Here is a 15,044-nt window from a genome sequence, read left to right as displayed (position 1 = left end):
AGGATCAAGTTGGATGAGAGCTTATAGCAGCAAGATCTTCAGCAAGCCATTTATCAGAAACATGACAGTTTAATTAGGGAGATTATATTGGAAGTAGAATCTCAAATGGAATGTTGCAGGTCCTCTTGATGCAACATAAAATCCTCGAAATCAGTGCACTCAAACCTGTTTTCAACAAGCACAGTCACAGCCAGAACATGTGCTAAAGTGGAGACTGCACAGATATATGCATCTTAAAGCAAGAAAGAGAGAACATTAAAACTATAGTAAACTAGAGTAGAGGAATAGGAACAGATTGCTGCCTCCAATGCTGCATGCAAGAAAGCCAAGTTGGAAGAATAGGGGCAGAATGTTTTCACTACTGCTGCTACATATAAAAAAGCTGAGTTAGAAACTAAAACACTGAGTTAGAAGCATTAAAACAAGAAAGGGAAGCAGCTGTAGTTAGAACTCAGGCTGAGATCCTTGAAATGGCTGCAGAAAAAAAGATGGGAAGAACCAGATTAGACAAATTGTCACAGAGGATCCAGCCCGGGATATCAGAGATTATGTACTAAGCCATTCCCCATTAGGTATTCTATCTTACTCTCCAAATCAATAAGGAGGTGGCAGATGTTGAGGCAATACAGTCTTCTCATGAAGTAAATGTTATTCCTGAAAGAAACCAGCTCAAAGTATAGCCTACCAAGGATGCAATTTCATTTTTATTTCATTTATTAAAATGTAATATCCTGCCTAATAAAACATATTACCCATGCAGTAATACAAAATAATATAAAATATAATCATATTTATCAAACTTAATCACAAACAATACAAAAACTGACACAAAAATAAAAAAACACAAACAATTACTAATCAAATTCCATCCTTCACCAAAGATCTTATCCACATAACTTTATAGGCCATCTTATTGGAGTCACAGCAACCGTCGGACTTAGATGTTCTCAAATGCCTTAATAAAAAAAGAAGACTTCACAGCTTTACTAAACATCAAATATTCTTGGATAGAGCAAATATCAGAAAGTAAACCATGCCATAATGAAGGTGCTTGAAATCTAAATGATTATGCTCTGGTGGATTCTAACTGCATAACAGATGGAGAAGGAACATGATGCAGTCCAGCTTCAGATGAGCGTAAAGCCCGTGAAGGAAAATAAGGAACCAACAATTTCGAAAAGTAAAATGGAAGACCAGATGAAAGTACCCTAACAACAATACAAAGCACCTTAAATCAAATTCTATAAATGACCAGCAGTCATTGAAATTGTTTTAAAGCTGGAGAATTGTGCTCATATTTACAAAAGCCTAAAACCAGCCTAGCAGCTGTATTCTGGGCCAATCAAAGGCGCTTCAACTGGACATTCGAGACTCCCAACAACAGAGAATTAGAGTAATCAATCTTTGAGATTAAAAAAACATGAATAATTGTTTTGAAATCCTTTCTTTCCAACTAATGACAAAGCTTCCAAATATATCTCAGTGAGAGAAAAGATTTCTGAAACATGGAAGAAATGAAACGAGTCATGGAAAGAACAGAGTCCAATTGAACCCCCAAAGAAATCACTGATGTCTTTAAAGGCGTGGGTATTCCTTACATCACAGGCACTAGAACCAAAGAAAAGGATTTGAACTAAACCAAACTGCTTCAGATTTTGATGGATTTACTTGTAATCTATGACTTATAAGCCTGACAGCCATCCTACTTAAACAAGTATTGAAAGAAGATAAGTCAATAACATTCTTTATATTAAAAAAAAAAAGGCTATAATCTGTATACATCCGCATAAAACAAGGGATAAAAACCCATATCTTGAATCAAAACAGCCAAAGGAGAAACAAAAAGATTAAACAATAAAGGAGACAAAATGGGGCCCTGTGAGACACCAAACAGAAGTTTAATCTCATTAGAAATCCTAACATCCCAATCCACTTAAGAATGTTCAGAAAGAGAAGAAGAGAACCAGTTCAGGGCCTTGTCTGCAAAGCCAATCTCACATGATCTAGAAATAAGCAACTGATGGTTGACAGTATCAACTGCAGCACTCACATCTAACAGCATGGTCAACACAACTTTTGGTGTTTCAAAATTAACTCTAAGTCATTAACCAAAGAAAAGAGAGCTGTTTCAGTACTATGTGCTTGCTGAAAGCCTAACTGACAAGGATGAAGAACATTTTGACAAAATGAGGAGATTTGAAGCTGCCCTATAGTTTGAAGAATCCAGTGTTTCTTTTTTTAACAAAGGATGAACCATTGCCATTTTTAACTGATAAGGAAAAGTATCAGTGGTTAAAGATGAAAGAATAACAACTGCTAATGGAGCTGTCCAATCCAAAATAGGATTTCATATCAATTTAGAAGAAAAAGGATCTATTTTAGAAGTAGTTAAACTAACAGATTTTATATGATGATTCACCCCAGCCATAGATTATGGGGCATTCCTGAGCGGAGTTAAGTTAGTCAGCTAATGAATCTGACTAACATATATTCAATCCAATCCAATTTGTTCAGAGTTAGCTGAATAACTTATCCAGCTACCTTTGGTTCTTTCAAAGATCAGTCCTACAGTTAGCCAGATAAAGTTATATTTAAGATAGCTGGCTATATTCAATAGTGCAGTTACACCACTGAATATCCATCCAAAGTTAGCTGGATAAGTTTATCTGGCTAAGGGGGTCATTTATCAAAATGCGCTAAGGCATTTTCACATGCGTTAAGGGCTTATCACATGCGAAAAGCCCCGTTAACGCATGCAAAAACGCCTTTAATGCATGCGATAGCACCATATCATATGGTGCGATGCAAATTCAAAAAAGAGGAGTTAGGGGCGGGCTGAGTTTGCGAAGTGCTATTGCACAGACTTAATTCTGATTTTAACTACACCTTTTTCAGTAGCGTTAAGCTGTGCGATAGCTTGCATTATGGGGCGGTAAGGTGTTAGCTCATTTCACAATGTCTCCTGAAAGGCCTGTTTTAGTAGGTTTGAAGCTCCCGGAGCACCAGCATAGGAGAGAGAGAGAGAGAGAAAGACTAGACATAATGTTCTCTCCCTAGATAGGTATTTGTATCCCTATGGGAGGCCCACCTAGTAACTCGAGGTGAGGTTTAGGTATTAGTGTAGGGGGTTAGGGGCCACTTTGACATTCAACGTGAGACGTACGAACAGAACAGTGCTCTCTTGTGAAGATTTGATGACCTTCGGAATGAGAAAACTCACTCCAAGATGATATTTGTGCAAGGTTCTCTCCACCTAGGTTGATGGACTCTCTACCTGGGTAACATCAAGCTAGGTGGAGAGAACATTGCACAAATCTCATCTTTGGGTGAGTTTCCTCACTCTGAAGGTCATCAAATCTTCACAAGAGACCACTGTTCTGTTCATACGTCTCATGTTGAATGTCAAAGTGGCCCCTAACCCCCTACACTAATACATAAACCTCACCTCGAGTTACTAGGTGGGCCTCCCATAGGGATACAAATACCTATCTAGGGAGAGGACATTATGGCTAGTGTGTGTCTCTCTCTCTCTCATCTGAGCTCCCTGGGACCAACCACTGGGAGACCATTAACAATGGTCCCCCAGTGGTTGGATGCAGGAAATACAACAGGTATGGCACTTATCACAAAGTCTGCAAATGTTATTGCAATTTGCGCTAACTTAGCTCTTCACATAGGTAATTAGTGGAAATTGCAATAAACTGTATATTAGCATAAAACATACCCCTTTTGCTATTGCATGTGATACTTATCACATTTTGATAAATCCAGGCCTAAATTTGCAAACCACCAGTGACTAATTAATACCTCATAACTCCATTATACACAGACTCTGGCCATGGGCATGTCACATCTTGCTAAATACACATATCCAATCTGCTATGACTCCACCTAAAGGGTTCATAATTTGGTGTTTAAGTACTATGTCAGTTTATATGCAACACCCCACTGATATATGCTGCAACATCAGTAGAATATTCTGACACTGGCACAGTATTTCTTGCATTTTGCATCTGTATCAGAGGAAAAGATTTTTCATTACGGGTGCTTCAGTGCTTTGATATCCCAACAGGATCTCCTGGATTCTAGTATTATTTACAGATATCAGTACCTTAATTTTAAAAGTCCTATCAGTGCCAAAGCTGGAAGATATGCGTGTGTCTCAGGGGCCTTTTTTCACTATTAAGGGGAGGGGTAAGGAAGGAATGGGGATGTCGCTGTGCGATTGCTGTCATTTATTTATTTATTTCAAGGGATCAGAGCAACCTTGTAAGGCAGCTGTGGTCTACAGTGACTCCCGGTATGATTTTAGCCCTTGGTGGGGGACGTACCTTTTGGAGCCTTTGGCCCTTTAAGTAATGATACTCTGGCCGACGTGAGCCACCATCATGTGGGAAGTCCCTATACTGTGGCCCAATTTTTTGCTGCGCGATAGTAGCTCAATAAGAAATTGTGCCATGGTAATGCTGCAAAAGTTTGTCAGGGAAGGGCCCACTATCATAGGGATGCCATCTTGTAATAAACTATTGCGGTTTAGTAAATCTCTCTATAAGTTTGTATCTCAGACAAAGGAGTGTGAAGTGACTTTCCCAATATCACAAGGAGTATCAGCAGGATTTGAATCTGGACTTCTCTGGTTCTCAGCCTGTTGCTCTAACTTCTAGATTATTCCTCCAGTCTTTAGTGTTACTCAATATATCATCAGACTTTGAAATTTTAGTCAACACATTTCTTTTGTCACTGTTGAGTGATCTAGCGATCACATCTGTTGCACTTAAATGGTTTAGATCATTCCTAGAAGGCTGTACTCAACAGATCAAAATTAGTTCATTTACTTCTTCCCAGTTTTCAGTGAGAACAGATGTCCCACACAATTTAGGTTTGTCAACATTTGCATTCATCCAATTTGTATACTGCTTTCAGAGATAGGAGTTAGATATTGTCTCTATGCAGATGGCATCTAATACTTTGTTCCAGTCTACTGTACAATGGATGATACCCTAACTCTGTTGGCTAAATGTCTTTCCACCATACACTGCTAGATGCTTAACTGGTTAGATTTGAATGCCAGTACAACAAAGCTGGTTATCCATGGCAAACTTCTTCCTGGATGATAGGGGAAAGTGGAAAGTCACTCAGAAGTGCATGGTTTGGAATGATGGAACTTTGAAGGAAAGTAAGAGAACAGGGAAGTCAGGGCATCCCAGTAGAGAGGTTGGAATAAATGCTAAAGTGGCCCAGGTGCCTTTAAGTAAAAAGCAGACAGCGTAGAAAGATTCCAAATTACCCCCAACTGATAAGCAGGTTGTTATTACAAACAAAAAACATTACCTTGAAATATCTGTATACAAATGCTAGAAATCTAAAAAATAAGATGGGAAAGTTATAGTATACAGCACTAAATGAAGAAATAGATACAACTGGCATCTCAAAGACCTGGAAGAAGGAGGATAACCAATGAGACACTATCTTGCCGGAGTACAAATTATATCGAAATGATAGGATGGATCAAATTGGTGGAGGGGTGGCACCGTATGCTAAAGAGGGCATTGAGACAAATAGGATAAAAGTTCTGCAGGAAACAAAATGCAATGTTTAATGCTTATGAATAGAAATTCCAGGTAAAAACTGGAAAAAAAAATAGCAGTGGGGGTGTATTACTGTCCACCTGGCCAAAATGAACAGACAGACAATTAAATCTCAAAGAAATTAGGGAAGCTAACAAAATAAGCAGCACAGTAATAATGGGTGATTTCAATTACCTCAGGACATGCAGGTAATACAAGAACAACAAGAGGGGAAATTACTTTAGACCTAGACCTTAGCAGAATACAAGATTTGGTGTGAGACGTAGCAATGTTGGAGTTACCTGGCAATAGTGATCACAATATGATCAAATTTGACTTAACTGGAAAGAGGACTCTAAAGAAATCTACTGTGATAGCATTTTACTTTCAAAAGGGTGAATAAGATAAAATGAAGGAAATGGTTAGGAATAAACTGAAAGAAGCTGCTGCAAGGCTTAAGAGTTTACATCAGGCATAGACCTTGTTTAAAAATACCATCTTTGGAAGCCCATACCAGATGTATTTCACACATTGGAAAAGGTGGAAGTCTAAATGACTACTGGCATGGTTAAATGGTGAGGTGAGGTAAGAGAAGCCATAATAGCTAAAAGAATATCTTTCAAGAAATGGAAAAGGGATCCAAATGAAGAAACAGGAAACAGCATATGCACTGGCAAGTTAGATGCAAAGCATTGATAAGGAAGGCAAAGAAAGAATTTGAAAAGAAGTTTGCCGTGGAAGCAAAAACTCATAATAAAAACCTTTTTCAGATACATCCAAATAAAAAGCCTGTGAGGAAGTCAGTTGGGCCATTACATGATCAAGTAGAAAAAGGGACACTTAGGGATTACTAGGCCTTAGTAGAGAAACTAAATTAATTCTTTGTTTCAGTCTTCACTGAGGATGATGTAAGAGAGATACCCATCCAGTTAAAAGAATGTGTGGCAACACTCTAGACTGTTCAGTTTTTCACACTTATCAATTTATTTGACAGAGAACAGCAATCCTCAAATGAATGATAGCAAATATAGTTCCTCAATATGGCCATGTTTCGCATGGGTGTTGTGTTGGGAGGAAGGATAATCTCACATCTAGAATTAAACAAATCAAAATATAAAAACAGCAGGCAAATATAGAGTTCTAAAAACCAAGTAAGGGTGAAGGTAAACATACCATTATGTCAGGAAAAATAGAACGTTTATTGCCTTAATTCTGCACACAACTCCTGTAAGCAAAGGGAGAGAGTAAAAAGGGTCAGGGAAGGGACCACAGCATGAATACATTATTAAAATAAGCAAGCTTAAAGAGTTAGTGCAAGTGTAGCCAGACCATATGTTAAAGGCACTTAATTGTATGAAACAGCTACTTCGGCATTCTCCTTAAGACTACAGACAAAACAGATAAAGATCAAAGGAAGGTGTGGGTTAGCTAGCACAATGAAGGAGTGAGTCCAACAAGGAAGGAACATGCTGCATAAAGGTAAAATAGTACCCTATGAGATTTTTGCAATAAGTATCCCCAATGGATTGTTGCAACATTTCCCAAAGTATTTAAGCAGAGTTATGTACAGTGTGAGTGAAAAGACTTGCATAATGTAGCCAAGAGTGAGTGTGCCAAAAAGCCTCAAACCAATGAAAAAAGATCACATGATTTGGATGGCCAATCAGAGCAAAAGAGGAAGCTGTCAAACAAAGTGAATGAGCTGCAGGCAAAAATTAAATGGGAAGATAAACAGCTAGTAAGGGGAATGTACAGAAAATTATACAGAAAGTAATTTAACAGAAATTAGAAAAAAGCAGGCCATTCTATTTCCCAATTTAATCCAAAAGGGGATAGAAAATTCAACTAAAAAATAAAGTGTTGTTCTTTGCAAATGAAGGCAGAAGAAAAATTGCTGCCTCAGTATGAAGGAAGAAATCATTGAATCACAAAGAATTTTAAGATCCATATCATCATGATTAAAGTCTTGCCAATGTGATACTAGAGGGGCTTCTAGACAGCCAGAGTGAAGGAAGGAGCGATGTTCAGTGATTCTTGTACATAACCTGCACATTATTTTGTCCACATACAATAGAGGGCAAGGACACAAGATAACATAAATGATCCCAGTAGAAAAAAAATTAGTATAGTGTCTCAGTTTGTAAACGTTCTGTTTAAAGTTCGAAGCTGTATAAAGCTTCGAACTGAAAGAGAATGTATACATACTGAGCATTGTATATATATAAAGCTGTATATGTATATATAAAGCTGTATACATTGTATATGTATAAAGCTGTATAAAGCTTCGAACTGAAAGAGAATGTATACATACTGAGCATTGTATATATGAGGAATGGCCATACTCAGATGCTTCCAGAAGTAGAGGTGCGGGTTTGAGTTCAGATGGCACAAGGAAATCCCTAAGATTTCTATCATGGTTAAAGGAGAAATAAGGCAAGTCCTGAAAAATGGAGTGAGGTGAAAGAAGATTCCAATGGCGTTTGATAATAGAAGTAACTGCAGTGATACCTGCTGAAAAAGGAAGAATACAGGTCATGCACGCTGCAAAAATAAAAATCAGAGTTGATAAATAGAGCTCTTTTACAGGCTTGCTTTACCATGTGGAAGGGACAGCCATGTACATGGGAACGAGCAGACATGACCTAAGCTTGCAAAATAAAATCCTGCCATGAGAAACAAATCCTTCGAAGCCTAAAAAATTAGCTAATGGGGATGTTATTCCACAAGGTGTGGGGATGGTGACTAGTATAGGGTTGCAATGTGTTCATTGCACTTTTTAGCACTTCAAGGCAGATTACATTCAGGTACTACAGCTATTCCCCTATCCCCTTTATATCTGAGACAATGGAGGGTCACAAGGAGCAACAGTGGGATTTGAACCCTAGTTTCCCTTGTCTGCAGCCTACTGTTCTAACCACTAGGCTGCTCCTCCACTTAATCTGTGGGCTTCCTATTTAAAGAAGTGCTGAAAGAAGAGAGAGAGACCCATGCCAGAAATTATATTTAAAGGTGATGATTCAGAGAAACTGAAACAAATTTCAGTGTACCTGGAACATGTATTAGGGCAAACTAACAAACTAAAGAGTAGTAGCAAATCACCTGGTCCAGACTGCATGCATCCCACCGTGCTGCAAGAACTGAAAAATGAAATTGCGGACCTGCTATTGGTAATTTGTAAACTATCATTAAATTTGTTTATGTTACTTGAAGACGGAGGGTTGCCAATGTAACACTAATTTTTAAAAAGGGATCCAGGGGTGACCCAGGAAACTGCAGACCAGTGAGTTTGATGTCTGCGCCAGGCAAAAAGGTAAAAACTATCATAAACAACAAAATAATTGAATGTATAAATGGGCATAGTTTAATGGGACAAAGCCAACATAGATTTAGCCAAGTGAAGTCTTGGCTCACAAATTGGCTACATTTTTTTGAGGGCGTAAATAAACATGTGGATAAAGGTGAGCCAGTTGATGTAGGGTATCTGAATTTCCAGAAAGCAGTTGGCAAAGTCCCTCATAATAAATTCTTAGAAAATAAAAATGTCATAGACAGTGTCCTATTGTGGATTGGGAACTGGTTAAAAGATAGAAAATAGAGAATAAGGCTAAATGGTAAATTTTCTTAACCTTTTAGATCCCGCTCATTGAAGGACTTATTTCCTGATGCCCCTTTTTACATATCTTACTTAACTAGACCCAAATATGGTATAAAAAAATTTTCAAGGAAATCTGACTATGGGTTTTTGAGAAAAACGCATGTCCACTAGTGGAACGTTGGGATCTACAGGAGTCAAAACGCATGTCCACTAGTGGAACGTTGGGATCAACAGGAGTCAAAATTTACTTTTTCAAAAATTCTGTATTTTAGGTAATTCTTGTAACATACTGCCTAGTTCCAACCGGTATCTTTTTTTTTATGGTTTCAAACAAATTAAACAAAAGGATTTGCTTAATTCATGAACATCCCCTAATACATATGTTTCAGTTTGTGTATATATTTCCAAAACAAGAAAATGCATATTTTCTCTACCCATTTTAAAAAGATACATTTTATGCATGAAATCATGACACTGCAGGAAAAAACACCCAGAAATAAATGTTGAGGCATGCATTCTGTAAAGTATGCAGTTATACCATTTTGAAAATACTTATTTACACGCATATTTGGAATTGCCAGTTTGCTGCTACCTCTGCTAGTTCACGCAGTCCTTCATCAGTTCACCTAGACCATCTCGTAGTAAACTAGCTAGTCTCGCTCGTGCAGCCCGTGCAGCCCGAGAAGAGGACGCCGTCGCGGAGCTAGTCTCCCGCGGCTCGAGAAGAGGACGACCGATGCAAGCCTGTTGTGCTCAGTCCTTGCACCCTTGCATCCTGAGATGGAGGCCCAGGAGAGAGTAAGATTCCTCATATAGTGTATGGGAGTGATAAGCCTGTGTGTATGTATGTTTGAGAGAGAGAGAGAGAGCATGGGAGTGAAGCCTGTGTATGTGCATGAGAGAGAGCATGAGAATGAGAAGTCTGTGTGTATGTGTATGCATGAGAAAGAGCATGGGATTATATGTAATTTACCATTTTTTTAAAAATATTTGTGAACCGTTTTTTTGCATTTTATTCATGTGGAACATGCAAACATGCAAACATGCATTTTATTCATGTGGAACATGCAAACATAAATTGGTGCTGATCAATTTGTATGTTACCTACAAAAGAAAGATTTATGCCAACATGATCAGAAAACCCTTGGGAACTTGAATATATCACACAAGTCCTTTATTGACACTCAGTATCATACCAAAAGGTGAAAAGGTCAAACTATGTCAAAACTTCAGTTTTTGACCTACTTTGCATATTCATATCTTTAAGAGTATTCATCTAGGAACATCACATTTTTGGATTTAGACTGTTCAAGTTCTATACTCTCAAGCTAAATGGTTGAAAATTTGATTTTCTTTAGGTTTGGAGTAATTAAAATCATTTAAAAAAATGTTCCACTTGTGGAACGTTGGGATCTAAATAGGGGAAAGGAAAATAGTAGAGTGCCCCAGAGATCTGTTGTGGGACCACTGCATTTTAAAATATTGATAAATGACCTGGAAATGGGAACAAGACAATTGTGAGAAATTGCAAGAGATCCTTGCAAAACCTGGAGATTGGGCATGCAAATGGCAAATTAAATTTAATATGGACAAGTGCATAGTAATGCACTAATGGCTAAATTTTCAAATGCCGGTGCATGTAAAAACAAGGAGATATGTGCATGGCTGGACTGCAAGCATGCTGCAGAGATTTTTAAAGGGCCCCGACCACGCGTGTATCTCCTTGTACATGCCGAAGACCGGCTAGAAGCAAAAGGGGTGGGGTCTGGGCAGGGGGCCATCCGGCATGCAGAACTTACTGCAGCTCAGCAGAGTAAGTTTTAAAACAAAAAAAAAAAAAAATAGGTTGGGGGGGGGTTAGGGGTTGGAGAGGAGAGGAGAGGAGAGGAGAGGGGAAAAGGGAGGAAGGGTAGATAAGAGGATAGGAAAGTTCTCTCCCAGTCCATTCCTTCATTGGAGCAAACTGAGAAGGAACTGGGCAAAGGCCAGATCGTATCACTGCACATGTGTTTTCACAAGTTTGATATCTGGGCATTGTGCTTGATGCTTCTCTGCAACCACAAGCTGCATCAGTCCTCAGGAATGCTTACTGTGCAAACTGAAGTCCTTTTTCAGTGAAGATTTACATATGGTTTTACAAATGGTTTTAACTGGCCGGAATTGTTATATTATTTAGGTCTTCTGATGACTACTCTTAAACCTTTACAAGCCGTACAGAAAGCCATAGATCATATGTTTACCGGTGCTAAGGTGAGGGATGATATCACTCCTCTGTTGCATTTGTTACATTAACTTCAATGGCAAATCCACTTCAACATATTTATTTATTTATTTAACATTTTTATATACCGGGATTCATGTAAAATTTACATATCATCTCGGTTTACATTGTAACTCAGAGAACAGGCATGTAAGAATGCAATTACATAGAACAGGGCATAAAACTTGGATTACAATAGAAAGGGGGAAAACACATATTGTATTAAAGGGCGCATAGATTATATTATAAGGGTCATGAAAAGAAACAAGAAAGAGGAACCATGTTTATTGACACTTTAAGTGGATATACTCCAGTTTGTCTAAATACTGGATTAAAAAATTATAGCTGCCTCATTCTTTAGGATTTTGTAGCATTAATATGTTTGATGTACCTTTTTTACATTTTGCATGGTTATCAGAGATCAGAGTAAGATCATTCATGGTTGCAGACCCAATATTTTGGAACACTCTCCCTACAGAGCTAAGAGCTAACAACAGTATCAAGACTTTTAGCTTTTAGATAAGCATTTGTAATGTTAATATGCAGGGATTTTTGATGCTTGATAAGCATCATTTTATTTGTAAAATTGTAAAATGGGGTTTTATCTTATTGTGAATGTTAATTTGTATGCCGCTTAGTATTTTAGGGCTTGATTTATTAAAGCTTTACTCCCATTCTGTGTCTATGGGAAAAATGCTTAGTAAATGATGCCCTTAGATAGAGTGGGTAATAAATCTTTTAAATATTTATATATAAATAATTTTAATTCTCTCATCTTTGCCTTCATTATTATCTATACATTCATAGTCCTATTATGAGTCTTGTGGACCCCTCAAAAAAGGGAAATTTTTAATGCATATGGGGAAAGTTACATTATGGTAAAAGCTGTATTTTCTCAGGATGTAACTGGGATTCAAGATTGCTGCAAAGCAAGAATAAAAAAGGACACATTCTGAGCCTTAGACTAGGGGTGCTCAGAATGGTCCATGGCTCTCCCACCAGCCAATTTTTCAAGATATCCATGAGAAATATTTGATACACTGGTGGTAGTGTATGCAAATAAATCCCATGCATATTTGTTAGAGATATTCCGAAACTTCAACTGGTCAGGGGGACCCCAAAGAATTTTTGAGCAGCTCTGCCCTAGAGTTAGCTATACACCAACAGCACCAACCATAAAATATTTAAAATATCCCATTTCCTGGGAGTAGACAAGCTCTCATCTGACTTCCATAGGCTATGATTCTAGTAAAGGATGCCTATAAACTTAAAATTATTATTACATGTACAATATTCCTGTAGTGAGCATCAAAACCGACATTCCTGGCTACGACTTATCAGAACTTTCACATGCATGAGTCAGTCACTCATCTACCTGGATAGGAAAGGAAACAACGGACTCCTGATGCATACAAGACTGATATGAACATGGAGCAATGCATCTTTTTTAAAGTCAATTTTCCTTCTCCCAAAAAATCTTGGAATAGAGACTGAACAAAAAGATCACCCCTACGCCCCACTCTCAAGGTCTCCCATCATTAGACAGCTGAAGCATCAAGATCTGTGCTCCTGGTCCTTGCAAACTCCTTAAATATTTTTAGGACTAGGAGTAGAAGCTAACTTAGATTTTTTTTTTTATATATCCAAGTATCAAGACTCAAGCGAGCCATTGATCAATGACCTTCTCAACAATCGCTTGAAACTCAGTTTCAAACACAGCAAGAGAACAAGTACCTTCCTCTTCTTAAGCCAGCACTTTGTGGGCCAGCACTTTGGAATTCTGCACCATTGGAAATCAGATTGGAAAGGAATTATTTATCATTCACAAAAACAATAAAGGCATGGCTGTATTAAATTGAAAAAGCAAAATGATTTTAATGGATGAGGAGTTTTAAAACTGAGGTTTTATTTTTGTTTTATATGATTGATTGTATATGGTTTAAATATGTTGTAAAATGCTCTGACCAGTTCTTCAGTGGTATAGAAAAGCTGAGAAATAAATAAATAAGACAAAAGAGCACTCTTAAAAAAAGTATTTAGCTAAGCATTTTAAATCAGCTTCTAGACTGGCATTTCTATGAATGACTGACATTTGTTCCGTATGCCCTCACTAACAAATATTCTCAAGTTTCACATTAAAAATATCCAGGAAAGGTAAAGATCAGGCCATCCCAATAGATCTAAAAAAACACATATCTACTACCACCGAGGCTCTACAGCACCTCTATTTCATTTTGATGTTCTAAAAGCTAGTTCCTGATATAAAAGACCCAGGATTACATGCCATGACTGAAAAACAAATTGTATCCAGTCAGAATTAATGAACTCTGGTCTCTTCAGATTAGCAGAGTCAAAATGTCTTGCTCTTCACTTTGTCTATCTCTGGATTCAGTTTTATTTTTATATTGGTTTTCTATCTCCAAAAAAAAAAAAAAATTACCTTTCCAGAGAAAAAGAAATCAGTCTTACAAAAAAACTGAAGTGCAAACATTTATTATATCAGCTTATCACATTCTGAGCAGGGCAACTTATAATAATAGCCGTTCAAAGTAAGAAAAACTACAAAGTTCCATGGCTGATGGTAAAGAAACGTCGAATGATTATGACAGGCCAGGTAGAATAGGTTAGGAAGAAAAGAGGACAGGAGGGTGAAACTTGTTCTGCATGGTGAGACTCAGAAGAGATCTAAGCTTAAAAGCAGCACATGATTGCTTGGAAAGGAGAAGGGAAAAGGTATGTTGCTGACAATGGAGAATGCAAGAAGGAAAATAGGAAAGGAAGAAAGAAAGAAAAAGGTAGTCAGAAGCAATGCTCTAAATGCAACACACTAAAAAGGGATCTATTAACTAAGGGCACACATTTTTGTGCCCAGAACTTTACTCGACAGTACCTTTTAAAATGAGCACGCGGGCACACAAATGCTGGAATTTTAAATTGTCACGCAAGTGTGCACGTACTATTTAAAATTAACCTAGCGCGCATATGTGTGCTCCTAATTTTGCGCGGTTACATGAGCAAACCTTGCTTGTGCATCTTCTTTAGAAATGTGCCAACTTTTCTATGTTCACATTGAGCCGGATTTTCAAAAGGTTACGCATGCCGAGCCTATTTTAAAAAGGCCCAGCGACGCACGTAAAGCCCCGGGACGTGTGTAAGTCCCAGGGCTTTACAAAAGGGGCGGGATGTGTATGGGCTGAGGCGAGGGCGGGGCCAGAAGCCTACAACACAGCGGCCATTGCCGCTGATTCGAGGGATCGCGTGCCAGCAACCTGCCGGCGCGTGCAAAAGGTAGGATAAAACTTTGGGGGGGTTAGAGTAGGGCTGGGGAGGGGGAAGGTTAGGGGAAGGGGTGGGAAGGTCAGGCTAGGGGGAAGAGAGGTTCCCTCCCAGGCCGCTCCGAATTCGGAGCGGCCTGGGAGGGAACGGAGGAAGGCAATGCGGCTCGGCGTGCACAATTGTGCACCCCCTTGTGCGCGCCAACCCCAGATTTTATAAGATGTGCGCGCATGTCATAAAATCGGGCATACATATGTGCGCGCCGGGTAGCGGGCGCACATGTAGGCCGCGCACACATGTTATAAAATCTACCCCATTATTGGGTTAGCACACTTTTTAATCTCCC

At 38.5% G+C, this 15,044-nt stretch overlaps 1 protein-coding gene across 6 annotated transcripts in view; it reads right to left on the bottom strand.

Moving 5' to 3' along the window:
* The window catches only part of IMMP2L (inner mitochondrial membrane peptidase subunit 2), a 1,785,698-nt gene that overhangs the window by 1,252,086 nt on the left and 518,568 nt on the right, over window positions 1-15,044 (bottom strand). The window contains exon 4 of one of the 6 annotated variants that reach the window (XM_029616965.1): window positions 6,726-6,792. The exons of the other annotated variants lie outside the window; for them this stretch is intronic. Coding sequence (XP_029472825.1) covers window positions 6,774-6,792 — 19 coding nt within the window. The 3' untranslated portion in view covers window positions 6,726-6,773. Of the gene's footprint in view, window positions 1-6,725; window positions 6,793-15,044 lie in introns of those variants that run through there. 6 annotated transcript variants of the gene reach the window in all.

This window comes from Rhinatrema bivittatum, chromosome 9, assembly GCF_901001135.1.
Source record: "Rhinatrema bivittatum chromosome 9, aRhiBiv1.1, whole genome shotgun sequence".
NCBI lineage: Eukaryota > Metazoa > Chordata > Amphibia > Gymnophiona > Rhinatrematidae > Rhinatrema > Rhinatrema bivittatum.
The sequence above is the reverse complement of the archived record's forward strand: the minus strand, read 5'-3'. Positions and strand labels throughout refer to the sequence as shown.